This window comes from Meriones unguiculatus, chromosome 20 (genome assembly GCF_030254825.1).
Source record: "Meriones unguiculatus strain TT.TT164.6M chromosome 20, Bangor_MerUng_6.1, whole genome shotgun sequence".
Lineage (NCBI taxonomy): Eukaryota > Metazoa > Chordata > Mammalia > Rodentia > Muridae > Meriones > Meriones unguiculatus.
The window spans coordinates 12,361,254-12,376,532 of record NC_083367.1 but is presented as its reverse complement, the minus strand read 5'-3'; the positions used below and the strand labels follow the sequence as shown (position 1 = coordinate 12,376,532).

Genomic DNA, 15,279 nt, shown 5'->3' with positions numbered 1-15,279 from the left:
GCAGCTCTGGTTGGAATCTACTTACACACAGGCAGCTACTGGGTAAGCATGGGATGAGTCTGGAAAACACAGTTCCCTGCCCTTACTATGCACACACTGGCAACTTCCCTGGGCCCAAGTCCCTGATTTATGGTGCAGGCAGACAGGAGGGCAAGGGAGAAAGACCAGAAAACACATCTGTACAAGGGGAAGGATCAGGGAAGTGGCTTTCAACAGCCCCAGGCATGCAAAGGGTCTATGCACAAGCTTGAGTGGACCCAGACAAACCTACCACATGTCAGGTGTCTCTCCCTCCACAGACTTCCCCTGCTCTCAGAGTCAACCACACAGTGCAGCCTCCTGGAGCTGATGCTTTGCTAAAGATGTTACTGAAGTATTACATTTACCCTGGAAGCCCGACTGGGCGCCCAGGGCAGTTCACTTGAGGGAAGTCTCTGAATCCCCACGCTAGCCTGGGTCTGGCATTCCCTGGAGAACCTGCTCCCTTTAGGCCTGGGGAAACCTCGAGCCTATACCAGTCTCAGGTACTTTTATGGCCCCGATCCCACAAGCCCTCCTCACTGTAGTCAGCCTGATCTCCCTTCCTCCTCTTCCCACTGCATCTAGGCCCCAGTCATAAAGGATGAAGAGAACAACTCCTGGCTGGGGAGTTACCAATTAGTAAACAATTAAAAATAATACTTTATGACAGATAATTAGGCAATGTAGGAGACATAACTTGGAAGGATTTTAATTAAATTCTTAAGTAAATGCCGTGACAAAACTTGCCCTGTATCCCCACCTTATCTATGCAAACATTTCTCAGTAGAAGAGCAAAATAACAAAAGTGACCTGTGGAAAAAACATCAAATACCCATCTTCCTAGGAGATACCTACCTCACATTTTAATGTTATCAACAAAATACATAAAATAGTAATAGTGATCGAGCACATACTACTAATAATAAATTAATTCAAGGGCTAGAGAGATGGCTCAGTGGTTTAGGAGCATTGGTTGCTCTTTCAGAGGACCCAGGTTCAAGTCCCAGTACCTACATAGCAGCTTACAACTGTCTATAACTCCAGCTCTAGGGGAGCCAATGTCCTCTTCTGTCCTCTGAATGTACCAGGTATACAAGTTGTTCACAGATGTACATGTAGAAGGAATCTCTTATGTTTGTATGGATGCATCACCTGTCAATAAAAATCTGATGGCCTATAGCTGAGGCAGGAAATAGGAGGTGGGACATCTGGCAGGCAGAAAGGATTCTGGGATACAGGCAGGCATGGGAGATTCAGCTGGCGAGATGTGAGGGCAAGTGTATGGTACCTGAGCAGAGGTAACCAGCCACGTGGCAGAATGCAGATTAGTAAAAATGGGTTATTTTAAGTTATGAGCCAGTCAGAGAAGAGTCTAGCTATATCTATATGGCCTAGGTATTTATAACATATAAAGTCTCACTCATGAGTCATTATTCTAGGAGCTCGGGGCCAGGAGGAAAAACCACCAACACACAGGCAAAACACCCATACACATGAAGAAGAAAAACTTTCACTTACAGCTGTATCTGCTTAGAAAGAAAACATTATAAGATGTAACCTAAGCAAACTGTTGTTGCGGCCAATCTGTCATTCCACAAATCTTCTGGGACCTAACCTACAGTACGGGTACTTGGGCTATGACTGGACAGGAGCCTTTTCTCTGCTGCAACAGCTGAGGGCGCTAGGAAATCCTTGTTTGATAGTAAGGCATACTGAAGATTTAAAAAGCCTAAACCACTGGGCCAGCATGATAACTCAACGGGTAAAGATGTTTGGCTCAGACCTGAGCACAAGGTGCAGACTCTGGAGAGATACCCTCTGACACACACACACACACACACACACACACACACACACTTAAAAAAAACAAAACAAAACAAAACCCACTGCCAGTGTACTGGGGAGGCAGGTGCTGCCTGTGGTGAGACCCTATATACCTGGGAGTCGATGACAAAGATCAGTGCTCCTGTTCCCCGAAAGATCATCTCATAGTCGAACGTAGGGTCAAAAAAGTCGATCTGTCCCGGGAAGTCCCAGATCTGGAAGTTGACAAAGGAGCTGTTGGAGACATCCTCCCTGCAGATCTTGTTGGTGCTCTCCAGGAACAGTGTCTCACTTGGGGACATTTTGTGAAAGACAACTTTCTGTATGGACGACTTGCCGCTCCGCCTGAGGCCCATGAGCAGGATTCTGGGCTTCACCTCAGTGCTGAAGGGGTCGCTGAAGTCCAGCACTGGAGAAACCATGGAACAGGACAAGGTGAGTTATTCACAGCAGCTAACTGGGAGGTTCCCCTCCCCCTCACTGGTCTATTCTCAGATACTACTCTTCCAAACAGTGTCACCTCCACCACCATTCATGAGGAGGACAGCACGGGGACAGAAGAACCCTGCAAACTACCCTAACTCCTTCATTCATGCCAGCGCACGGCTCGGCATCTCAAGCAGGGACTCTGGAACACGAAAAGTACTGCCTGAAAGACAATTCGGGTCTTCATCCATGCCCTCTTCCATATGGCCATCACAGTGTCTGTACAATAATGAGGTGGACTGGTAACCTACTGGCTAGTGTTCCCATGGGCCTCAAAGCCTAGAACACAGGCACAGATCACAGCTCATGAGATTCCCACCTCTCATAGGCCTGCCCACTTCAGCTGAGTGAAGTGTTAAGGTAGCCATTGACAGTTATCAATATTTAAATTAAATATGGCTGGAGAGAGCTCAGTGTTTGCCTGCCTGTGTCTTTCTTTTCTTCCTTCCTTACTTCTTTTGGTTTTTCCAGAAAGGGTTTCTCTGTGTGGCCTTGGCTGCCCTGGAACTCACTCAGTACACCAGGATGGGCTTGAACTCACAGAGATCTTCCTGCCTCTGCCTCCCAAGTACTGAGATTAAAGGCATGCACCACCACTGGCTAAAACAACTATTTTATTTTTTAATTAAAAAAAAAAAACACGAAGAAACAACTACCATAATGGAAGAAAGCATCTGTAAGCCATCATGTGACAAGACTCTAGTATCTGCACTGTATGAAGAACTAAATTGTCCAGTAAAATAACCCAAGGGAAAAGGAGGCCAAGGATCTAAATGTCTCTCCAAAGAAGATACACATACATCAAAATATCATTATCATCTGATAAGCATATGAATAGATGCCCCACACCATCAGCCTCTGCAGAAACACAGTAAACCATCAGAAAGGAGCTTGATAAAAAGTAGTAAGTGTTGGAAAAAGACGGAGAAACTGCTCTTGAAAATGTAAAATGGAAACTTCCTCCAAAGCTTAAATGTGGAGCTACAGTATGACTCTCTGGTAGGAATATACTAAAAAACAAAAACCAAACCAAACAAAACACAACAACAAAACATTTACAACTAGACTTAATGGTACACACCTTTAATCTCAGCACTCAGGAAGCAGAGACAGGCAGATCTCTTGTGAATTCAAGGCCAGAAAGAACTACATAGTGAGACCCTCTCTCTTTTCAGCTTCTCTAATTGCTGAATTGATAACAAACACCAAATACTTAAATTGTCACATATGGACTCTGAGACAGAGTCTCACTCTGTAGTTCTGGCTGTCCTGGAACTCATCATGTAGACCAGGCTGGCCTCGAATGCAGAGGTCCTCCTGAGTGCTGAGATTAAAGGTGTGTGCCACCAAGCCTGGCTGTGAGACCCCATCTCAATAACATCAACTCCTCCCTCCAAAAATGCCCCCAAAAAACCTGCACATGAATGATCATTCATAATAGCCTAAAGTAGATACAACTTAGTGTCCATCAATCCATAAATGAATACATAGAATGTGACATATTTATTAATATTAATGAGCCATGAAAAAGGACTGGAATGCTGATTCAAGCTACAGTAAGGATAAACTTTAAAAAAACATCACACTGTACAAAGTAGACAGAAACAATGATTACGAAGCATATAATTTCACCAAATGCAACAATTAGACAACTCTACAAAGACAGAAAGGTTAGTGGTTGCAAGGAGCCGGAGAGAAAGAAACACGGGAGGTGACTGTTAGCTGGTAAAGGTCTCTTTAGAGAGAACAAGCCAAGTGTGGTGGAGAACCCCTTTAATGCCAACACTTGGGGGCAGAGGCAGGCAGATCACTGAATCGCAAACCAAGCCCCTGCTGCCTTTTGTGTTTCTGAGACAAGGCCTCATATTGTCCACACTGGCTAACGATCCTGTTTTATTTCTCTTTTTCTTGGTTTTTCAAAAGTGTTTCTCAGTGTAGCCCTGGCTGTCCTGGAACTCCCTCTGCAGACCAGGCTGGCCTCAAACTCAGAGGTCTACCTGGACTTTGAGTCCAAAGTGCTGGCATTAAAGGCGCCTAGTAGATCCAGTTTCTTTTACATCAGAAAGGCACTGCAGACAAATCCTCCCTCCTCCACCAATCCTCACACTATTCCTCCTTCACAGTTTGTGTTTAGTTTTTATTTATAATCATAATGCAATCCAGGTAGGCTTCAATGGAAAAGAGGAAAATACGGAACCCAAGTAACTTTAGTGAAAGCAGAGGTTATGGGGGTATTAAGAGCAAATGGGGTGGGGGTGCGCTCCTGATTCTAGCCACAGGAGCTAGAATCAGAAGGAATTAAGAGTTGTCCAGTCGGCAACAGCGAACTTCTTGCTGTGTCTTGTTTCGGGACCCATGGCTTCGAGGATGCTCATGCCTTCTTTCACCTTCCCAAAGACCACACACCTGCCATCTGGCTACACAGTCTTGGCAGTGCAGGTAAAATACTGGGAACTGTTTGTGTTTGGTTCAGCATTTGCAATGGACAAGATGCCAGGACATGAGGATAAAGTTCTCACCCTGAAATTCTCCCATAGATGGACCTGCCACCAGGGCTTCCTGCTTGTTCGGCAAGCACTCCTACCAACCCTTTCTGCCCAAAAATCTGCTTAAGAAACTGCCACAGAGGGCCTCCGAAAGCCTCTGCCCTGCAGACTATCAAAACAGATGCTGAAACTTATGGCCAACTATTGGGCAGAGTGCATGGAATCTTATGTAAGAAGTGGGAAACAGTAAGAGCTGGAAAGGACGGGAACCACACAAGGAGAGCAACAGAACCAGAAAATTTGAACACAGGGAACTTCCCAGAGACTCATACTCCAACCAAGTACCAGGCATGGAGATAACCTAGAACCCCTGCACAGATGTAGCACATGACAGTTCAGTATCCAAGTGGGTTACGTAGTAACGGAAGAGGAACTGCCTCTGACATAATCTGACTGGCCAGCTCTTTGATCACCTCCCCCTGAGGGGAAGCAGCCTTACCAGGCCACAGAAGATGACAATGCAGGCACTCCTGATGAGATTTCATAGACTAAGATCAGAAGGAAGGAAAGGAGGACCTCCCCTACCAGCGGACTTGGGGAGGGGCATGCTTGAAAAAGGGAGAGGGAGGGTGGGATCGGGATGGGAGGAGGGAGGGGCTTATGGGGAGGATACAAAGTGAATAAAGTGTAATTAATAATAATTTAAAAAAAGAAACTCCTAGAGCCTGAATGGCATGGAGGAGAGAACACAAGTATGTATGTGTGTATATATACACACACATTATATATATGTGTATAAATATATATAGTATGGGGGTTCCTGGGTTCAAATCCCTTTCAGGTGCCCACAGAATGCAGCTCTGACTTCCCCTAAACAGCTCCCCATCTCCACAACACTAGAGAGGGCGCCTGGACTCAGCCTCCTAGAGAAGGGCTCTCCACCAGCGTATCCTGAGCCTGCCCAGTGGGACAGTGTAGACTGCTGGGATAAATGGAGGCTGGCAGGCGCTCTATACAGGACACTGAAGGCTAGCCACGGGAAGAACAGACAGGCTGCTCCACAGAGAACTCTAAGAAGTGGCAGAGGGCTTGGAGGCTGTTGCTGACGTGGGATGAGATATGTATAAGCATACTGCTCTTATTCCATGCCCTGAATGCTCCCCAATACGAGGCAGGCTGCAGATACACAGAGCTCCATCACTGTCAACAGAGAGGCACAGGCACCTGAGAAAGGCACAGGAGCAATGCTTGAGTACCCAAACGTTCAAAGCCTTAAAGAGGAAGTGTGGAGGGGAGAGGGATTGTGGAGAGAAAGGCTGTTCCAGGCAGAGACCTGAGCAAGTTAGAGGGATGGAAGGCCAGGATGATGTGTCCAGAAGACAAGAGAGGCCCCATGCTATCTCCTCTCTCTCACTACTCTCAGCCACACCTGGCAATCCTTCCCTCCCAGCCACTCAGGCCTCCTGGAAGAGCCCTGAAGCCTCCTGCCTCACCTCTTCTCTACCTAGACAGCTTCCTCCTCGGGCTTTTGCTCCTCACTGAGTCCTGCCACACCATCACCTTCTCTGACCTAAACTGTACCCCATCATTTCCCATCCAGAACCTGGGTTTTTAAATAGTCCTCACTACACAATCGTTTTACTTTGCGCATCTGTTGGTTTCCTTGTGTGCTGTCTGTCTCACTCAGGATACATACAATATGTAGGAGCCATTCAGTAAATACCTCTGAATTAGTTGACAAAGCTCTAACGGTGTGAATGAGAATTCTTGGAAAGAAGCTGTGTCTGCAAAGACTGACTGGTTAGAGCTGCCATGAGGTAGAGAGATTAGAATGCTGCAGTCCAGAGCCTAATCACAAACCAGACGCTGTGGCCCTTAGTCCCAGCATTCAGGAGGCAGAGGCAGGCATATTTCTCTGAGTTCGAGGCCAGGCTGGTCTACAAAGTGAGTCCAGGACAGCCAAGGCTACATAGAGAAACCAGAGCCTAATTACACCTTTTCCTGGACTATCGTTTTAGGCCCCTAACCAGCCGTCCCTTGCCCCACTTGTGTGACTGATAATAAAAACCTTGTGGAATGTATCAGTTTCACCTACTACTAGCTTCCTCCAATCCAAAACCTAGGAATGTCATCAGCTAGCATCTGAGGCCTACAGAAGATTTCCCCTTCTCTCTGAAGTCCCTGACAATGTATTTATAAAATGTCTTCATCTGTAACTCTTTGTTCTGTTATTATAAAACGTTTCTATGTTAGAACATTCTATTTAGGGAGAGCGGAGAGCTGTTCTGTATGACAGCATAGGCTCCCTCACCAAGTCAGTGCTGGGAGTTTAGCATTTACAACTTCCAGGAGACAAGAGATTAACATAGTCACATTCACATTTCAGGAAGTTCCCTCCAGAAATAAGGCTCTCAGGGAAGGGTCTGTGTGGAGGGCTCAGACGCTTCTCTAGGGGCTGAGGAGGCAGTCAGTGCAAGTGTGAGGACCCAAATCTGACCCTCTGAACTTTTAACAGGCCTGGCAGACAGGAAGATACACTTGTGTCCGCCAGTCTGATGATCAGGCAACTCAAACAATCAAACAATGGACCCGAAGAAACGGGAACTTCCCCAGGCTCATGCTAGTAGAAAGAAAGGGTACCAGCCAGAGGGGAAACTCAAGATTTCACACAATTGTAACACTTTACAGGATGGGACCAAAATCCAGACAATGATGGGTGCTCAATGGTGGGCAGGACTGCTCACACGTGCACATCCTTGAACCTTTATTTAAATTTTAATCAGGACCCAGAAAAGACAGGCTTGGGGGCTCTGCTGGATCTTTGTCCCTCTTCACATCATGGCCACATGGAACACACCATTTTCTGCCTTTTTTTTTAATTGGCTCTTTTACTTAGTTTATTAAGGATGGGTGGCACAGGTTACGACTCAAAGATGCAACCCCCATGAAAAAGTGGGGTGTGGCCTGTAACCCCAGCACTCAGGAAAGCTCCTGAGTCTTCACTGATCGGTAAAATTAAACAGTTGGGATTTTCATTTAAAAAAAACAAACAAACAGGGAACTGTTGTTTTAAGAAAGCATGACTGAATTTATATATGCTTCTCTAGTGTGCTGTGATTTACCAGTGATTCCTATAAGGAGGAAGTGTTCCTAGAAATTATATAAACCTTTTTTACACACTGAGAAACAAGTGGCAATCCTTCTCAGAAATCTATAAGAGAATCAAACCAGCTTCTTAGACACAATCCAGGAGTGAAAAGCCTATAGGGTGAGCCATTGCCACCAAGGAACTTGGTAAGGTTTGGTAGAAAAGACAGAATTCTTTTTTCTTAATTTTTAAAGGGGTAAAAGGCTGGGACCACGAGTTTGGATCCTCACAATCTACTTGAAGCCTGATGCAATACTGTGCATCTATATCCCAGTGGACAAAAGACACCAAGAGAATAAAGGGGTCAGAAACAAGAAAGAGATAACTTAGAAGCAGAAACTGTTCTCTACAGCCACAGGACTGAGGCTAGTGACACCTGGGACAGACGTGGAAATGTCTGAAAGACCAGGCACGCTTCTACACTCAGAGCCCATCGCTCACGTGGAACCTGTTCATGCTCCCCTGCCTTTCCAATACACTACCATACGTTGAGTCTAACAATAAAATATATCGATATCTAATCAAACTGCGCCATCGGGTGTATCCCAGGCCTTGAACTGTCATCCCTGTGCTCCAGTCTTCCGAGTCACCACACCCAGTTTATTAATACCAAGTAGGTGGGGCTTGGCAGATTCAGCAGCTGTCTACCTTTCAGGGAGGACTACCAGCTCACCCTACTATAGTAACGATCCAAACTGTCACTTCCCCGGAGTCCAAGGGGCATGGACCACCGTGAAAACAAAAGACCAGATTCAGGTAGATTGTTGGGCACAGCTAGCTTCATCAAGTTTCCCCTAAAAGTTAGGGACGTTAGGGAAAACCTTTTACTTTCTGACTAAATGATGGTGGAGCAGATAATGGGGATATCTTTTCATTTTGTCCTTGTCAGTTTTTAAAGCACAGTAGTTTACTTCAGCAAATTTAAAGTCTAGGTGTCGAAAAGCGATCATTATTTCTGGCACAATTAGGGGTTTACATGGGGTGATGAGATTGAAGCCAGGGCCCAGGGCACTGCCAGCTCTGTGGTACCTGGCTTGGTGGTGTGTGTGTATGTGCTGGTGTTACACACGTGTGTGTTCTACCCGCCTTATTCTGCCGAAGGATCTTTACCCGCAGCCTGACAGCTTGTGTAGGCTGGTTGGAAGCTTCAGGGGTCCTGTCTTCCCTCCCCAGGGCTGAGATTACAGGACAGGAAATGTGAATTCACATCGTTATGCCTGCCTGGCAAGCACTCTACCCGCTCTCCCACACCTCTACCCCTGTTTAATTATCTTTAATGGTTTAGCCATTGTTCCCTCTCCGGAGCTGCATTTGAAGATAAATCTTGCCAACTGTCATTAACTACAAGGAGAGAAGGGTTAAGGACCTAAGTCAGGCCTTATCAGAACTAAGCCACTTGAAAACACTCCTGCTGTTCAGGAATAAAACATGGAGCAGGAGCCAAAGGAGACAGCATCCAAGCCTCACCTTACCTGCACTACATTTTCAAGCTTACCACACGTGGTAAAACTCATAAAACCAGGGGCCTCCTTCGGTCACACAGGCAGTGCAACCTGTACGCTCCATCTTCAGTCTGCATGCTCTTGCACAGCTCCTGACAAACTGCCTTAATAGTGCTAGTCAGTCCGACCTCCCACTCCCAGACTCCCAGCACCAGCGTTTACTGATCCTAGTGTGTAAAATCCCGGACCTCCCTTAAACACAGGTACTGTCTGTTAGGAAGGGGGAAGGGAGAAGAGTTCAATAGTACGTTTGTTGTCCATGTCATCTCCATCTTTTCTCAGATTTAAGAAGTCCCCTGTTTTTCACACCTCTACCTCTTAAACGTGAGAGCAAATGCATTTTTTTTAACCAAAATCTAAATGAGAGTCTGTACTAGAAAAATGGACAGTTCATTCTTCTGGAACCCCTATGGTTGGGTGTCGCAACCTCCTGTAACTCCAGTTCCAGATCCTGACACCCTCTTCTGAGCACCCTCTTCTACAGCACACAGGCACGAACACACACACACAGACACAACCTTGAAACAAAACAAAACCAACCAGCTTTCAGAAGGAGACAGAGCAGGAAGTCTAAATTCTTGGCTTCCCCTCTCCAAGTCCCCGCTCCTAGGATGGGGTCAGTGGCAGGAAGTGCTGGCTGTGAAGGCAGATTTTTCTCACTCAGATTCTGCTTCAAGGCCTAACTAAACCTCCAAACTGAAGCTAGGGAACAACAGACACCAAAAGGTAAGGGTTCAAAATCCGAGAAAGGAGCAGACCACCTGTGCAAAACAGAGCTGAGCAAAGCCAGGCTTTGGCAGTGTTTGCCAGGGCAGAAATTCACGTGCACGCTTCTCACCACGTGATCGTACTGTAATCCTTTTATAGCAAGATTCCAGGATCCCGCCAGATCCCAGGAACTCGGGGGATGGGGGGGAGGGAGTTTAAGGGGGATACTGAAGTCATCAAAACATAGCTGCAGGCTGGTTTGCCTTTACATTTAGAGCTGGGAGCCTCCCGTTCTGGGCACCGGAAAAGCCTTTGTTTCAGGAATTCTTCCCCTCAGGCAAGGCTTTACTAATTTTTCACTTCAAAATCTGCCTAGTCAAATTCCAATAAAGACTGCAGGAAAATAAACAGGTCCGTCCCTTCCCGGCAAACTCTCTGGCCCCCAGGACAGTATCAAATTACTAGCAGTCTCCTCTAAAACTCGGTCTTCCCTTTCTGTCTAAGCTACACACAATAGGGAACTATTGTGCAAACACCTTTTCAAATACCTTGCAAATACATCGCCATTCAGACCTTTCTCTAAGAGGATCTAATAAATGCTATTTAAAAAATAGTAAGCTGACTGAGCGACTTAATTTAAAAAACAAAAAACGTGGCTGAGTGATCCCCGGTGGGACCAATTAAGGATTAGTGTAGAAGGGTGTCTCGAACAGGCTCACGACACTTTAAACAACGGAGTGGATTAGCACCTGTCCTCTCCGGGGGAGAAAAGCAGCCAGGGAGAAGCTGCTCAGAAGCTGTTTCTCATCTGCCAGGCTCACGGCTTGGTTAACTTTTTGATTTTCTGTAGTACTTGCCAGATGCACAATCAAAACTGCCTTCCGAGAAAGGCTTTGTAAGAGAATTTAAAGTTCAGTGGATTCCCAATAAGTTATTAAAACTCCTGTCACGGGTACTTGCAAATTGCTCAGCGTCTTCAGCGTGACACACTGAAGGGTTAGTCCTTCCAGTGAGATGTTTACAACCTACACCGAGCCCCATTCAACTGACCTTTTAAAGTGACCTTCTGCTTTTGTGGGATTTTTTTTTTTTTTTTTTTTTTTTTAAATTTTAAAGAAATGAGAACCATTCTGGAGTCCCAAGCTGAACTTCGTGTCCCGGGAACGAAATGCAGGCAACCCCATCCGAAGGGCTAATCCCTTCGGCTCCTGCAGCAAGAAGCAGTCGGCTTGGGTGGGCAGGGACGGCTCGCCCCGCGCCCACTCCCGCGTGGGCTGGAGATGCAGCCTGCGGTCCCCGCCCCGGCTCCACGGCCGCGGCGGGGAAGAATGACACGCGCAGCTGTGGGCGACCCGGCGGACACGCCGCCGCCCGCTGCCTCTTTTAGCTCGGCATCTGAGCCGCTCCCGCCGCCGCCCCTCCCCCACCGCGGCCGGGCCCCGCGCCACCCCCACCCCGCCCGCCCGCCCGCCCGCGCGCGGGGCTCCCGGGCGTGCGCGGCGGCCGCTCACCTCCCTCCTCCGGCCCGCTGTCCAGCTCGGCGTCCGAGGACCCGGGCCCGTCCTCGTAGCCCGCCAGCCCCACCAGCTCATCCTCCTCCTCGTCGTCGCCGCCGTCCTCGCCCGGCGGCTGCGGCTTGCCCAGCACCTGGCTCATCGCGCCCACGCTCGCCCCCGAGGTCCCGCGTGGGTCGAGCCGCCTGCAGCGCCCCCCACCCCCGGCCCGGCCCGGCGCGCACAGGGGGCGGCAGCGGCGCGCAGCCCCTCCCCGCCGCGGCCCGAGGAGCCAGCCGGAGCGCGGCAGTTCTCCCCGGGAGCGCGAGGGAGCGACTGCGTGACCCAAGTCACCTGACGCCTGTCACACACACACACACACACACACACACACAGAGACTCACACACGCACGCACGCACCGCCGGGCGCGCGCCCGCCCGCCCGCCGCAGCCACCGCTTGCTTGGCGGAGCGCCCGCCCGGGCCACACACACACACACACACACACACACGCGGTCTCCCCCCCGGAGCGCGGCTGGCCCGGCGCGCACACCCGCCGCCCTCCGGGGCCGCCGCACGCCGGGGCGTGAGCGTGCCCCGAGGCGAGCCCTCGCCGGGACCACAGCGCCCCCGGCCTCCACCCCCGCCCCGCAGCCTCGGGCCCTGGAGTCCCCAGCTCCGGGAAAGGCACGGTGGCAGGGGACTTTGCAGCAGTTGCCTCTCTGCCCAAAGGACTTCCCCCAGGAAGACTCCAAAACCTCCTGCACATGTTCCCAAAGAAACCACACAGCTCGCGATTACAGACATCCTACGCTAGATCGTTCCTCTGCAGCCCTCGGGAGGGACTCAGGTGGGTAACGCTCTAGGGCCTTTTTTTTTTTTTTTTTTTTCCTAACTGCTTGTGCCTCGCTGCTGTGGTCCCGCGTAAACGTCTCGTGCCTTTTGTGGGAGGCGAGGGGCAGCTCGCCGATTAGAACGGCAGCGATGTGGGATGAGGAGGTGCCCTCCTCCTCCGCAGGCTTCTCACCGCGGGACACAGTGTACCCACCCTTTCTAGAGAGAGAGGGAGAAGGGAGACAGAGCGGGGAGGAATAAGTCACGTGCACGAACTTCCTTCAGTTGCACACACAAGCAGCACGCAGCGGTCCAGCCAGGCGATCCGGATCCTGCAGGTGCCCGCGCTCGGCGCAGCCGATGGGGCGGAGAGAGGCAGCTCAGCCCGGAGGCCCGCGGCCCGGCTTACTAGGGGCCTTGGATAAATCTGGGTAGGAATAGGGTTACCAACCATGACTCATGTCCTCGGTTTCTTCTAGGTGGGTGGCTGCTCTGGACAGGAAAGGCCCTAGCTTCCTGAAGGGGACGCAGTGCAACTCCGCGTGGCTGCGTGATCAAGGTCGGTTCTGTGACCAAAGATGTTAAACTCAGAAAGTCGTAATTTAGGCGAAGAAACGTCTTGCAGAGGTGTAGGCAGAATGTGGGAGAGACAAGGATTTTCAGGTGGGACGCTCACACCGCCTCCAGCTGGAGGAAGCGAGGCCTTAAGTTCAGTCAGGTGGCGGCTGCCGCAGGCACTCCTGCCAAGCAGATAACAGAGGAGGGCCCGAGCCTCTCCGCTATCTCGGTGCACTTTCCTGGAAACGCCTGCCATTGGTCCAACACAACCAGAAACCATTTGGAAAGGGAGAGTGAAACCAAGTGGAGGACGGAGGGTGAACAGGGAAGGCAGAACCGCTGAAACAGGTTCTCCTCGCTCTTCCCCACAGGAAGCCGCCTATTCGGAACCTCATCAGAACACCTTCGCCACGGAGTTGGTCTGCAGTAACCGAGAAAAAGATTCCCATGTGCTCCCAGAACTCCCTTCTCAGATTTTCCTTCCTCTAGAGAAGAGAGCGGGCTTTGTGGCTCAGAGTGGCCTGCTCTCCAGCGCCCTGGCAGACACTGTGTGCAGCAGCAAGGCCACTATGAATCTCGGTATCGGAGAAGGAAGCTGTGGGGAGGAAACAGGCTGCTTCCCCAGAGTAGCTGTAAAGATTCGCAGCTCTCCCAGACCGGGCTTGCTAGTATCGGGAGGCCTCCGAGCTGGCCCATTTCAAGCCTCCGAGAGGTCGTTAGGACATCAGAAGAGGGCTGCCAACAACAACTTAGATTCAGACCACTCACATGCCTCCCTCCCCCTCAAAGACAGAACCAGGCTGGCCTCAACCGCAGAGAACCGCCGACCTCTTCCTGAATGCTGGGATCACAGGACACCATGCCCGGCTTAAACTGTCTTATCCATCTCAGGTTTTCTTTTCTTTTTTTCAGGACAGCCAAGGCTACAGACACCCTTTCTCGAAAAAACAAAACAAAAAAAGAAAATATAGTGTGGTGCGGTGCTATGCTTGCCTAGTAACTGGAAACCCTGGCACCAATCTCAGCGCCGCACTAAATAAATGAATAAATCTAAAATGAGGTCAAAAGGGAATAACGACAGCATGCCTACAGAAGGTGGAGGGGCAGAGATAGCACAAGAGGCACGCCTTCTTCGTTGCATTGCGGTTCTTTCTCTGAGACGACTTCACCTCAGACTTGTTCTGTTAATCTGGGGCATGCAGGAAGCCTAAGGTTTAATGGACTGCATAAATACCCAGCCTATGGTTGGCCCCAGTTGTGATCTGGAAGTACAGTCAGGAGGATCAGATTTGGTTTCAATGTTGTCTTTTTTTCAAGACAGGGTGTTGGAGGTTGGTCTGATACTAATTACTGGCCCTCTGTGTAAACCTGCCTGATTCTTACCTGATTGACCAAGTAAACAGCCTATACCTGGGCTGGGCAGAATGGGTGGGCGTGGCTAAAGTCCCAGGGCTTTGGAGAATCCCATGAGAAATCACAGGAAGGACAGAGAGGAAGGAGGAGGATGCCAGGATTGGTTAGTCTGGAAAATACACCACATGGGCTGAGAAAGGACTCTAGTAATGGCGTGAAAAGGCTCAGATGGAAACCATGGGATTATGGATGGAAGGTAGTCCAGCTGAGGAGGATTAAGGCAGATGGTGTTGGTTGGGGGCTGGGAGATGGATGGTGAGGTTTCTGAGACTGTGTGTAAGTGAAATATCCGCCCAGCCCAAGGTAAAGAAGGCAATTATAAATCTAACAGGTGTCTGTGTCTCATTTGTGATAGCGGGTTAAATAGTACTGCCGTGATAATCGTAGGGCTAATAAGAAAGTTTATAGCCCAATACTTATTTTTAAGTACAACACCTCCTCTAATCTTTTAGGGACTTCCTCTCAGGCCAAGCCAAGATCATGGCTTTAAAGCATCGAGAAATTTCACGACTAGCCAATATGAAGTAGGGTTATTTTCATCCTTTCTGGGGGCAGTCAGGATCAGAGTCTCTCTACACAGCTCTAACCTGCTATCTAAATCAGGTTGGCCTCAGGCTCACAGATCTGCCCAGAGTAAAGATGTGACCTTAGCACAACTGACTCCACAGTGGAAGTACCATTCAGGCAGTAGAACTCAGCACTTAGTACTACCTGCCAAGCACAAGCAAAGGCCAAAGTCTATAGTTCTAGGAAAGTCTCTAAATGTTCTTGTTGGGTCTTAATCCAAAACAAACAGGTAACTAAGAA

The 15,279-nt window shown here is 49.2% G+C and overlaps 1 protein-coding gene and 1 long non-coding RNA gene across 3 annotated transcripts in view; one reads left to right on the top strand and one right to left on the bottom strand.

The window, feature by feature from the left end:
• Rragd (Ras related GTP binding D) overlaps nt 1–11,977 on the bottom strand; it is a 31,670-nt gene extending 19,693 nt beyond the window's left edge. For both annotated transcript variants that reach the window (XM_021634856.2, XM_021634857.2), the window contains exons 1-2: nt 11,687–11,977; nt 1,959–2,254 (exon numbers count right to left, since the gene is read on the bottom strand). In XM_021634856.2, coding sequence (XP_021490531.1) covers nt 1,959–2,254; nt 11,687–11,831 — 441 coding nt within the window. In that variant the 5' untranslated portion in view covers nt 11,832–11,977. The remainder of the gene's footprint in view (nt 1–1,958; nt 2,255–11,686) is intronic.
• Nucleotides 11,978–12,078: 101 nt separating this feature from the next.
• Nucleotides 12,079–14,800, top strand: LOC110547378 (uncharacterized). Its single transcript, XR_002476352.2, has 3 exons — nt 12,079–12,517; nt 12,981–13,060; nt 13,431–14,800. It is a non-coding gene; the product is annotated as an uncharacterized LOC110547378 (long non-coding RNA).
• The last annotated feature ends 479 nt before the right edge of the window (nt 14,801–15,279 follow it).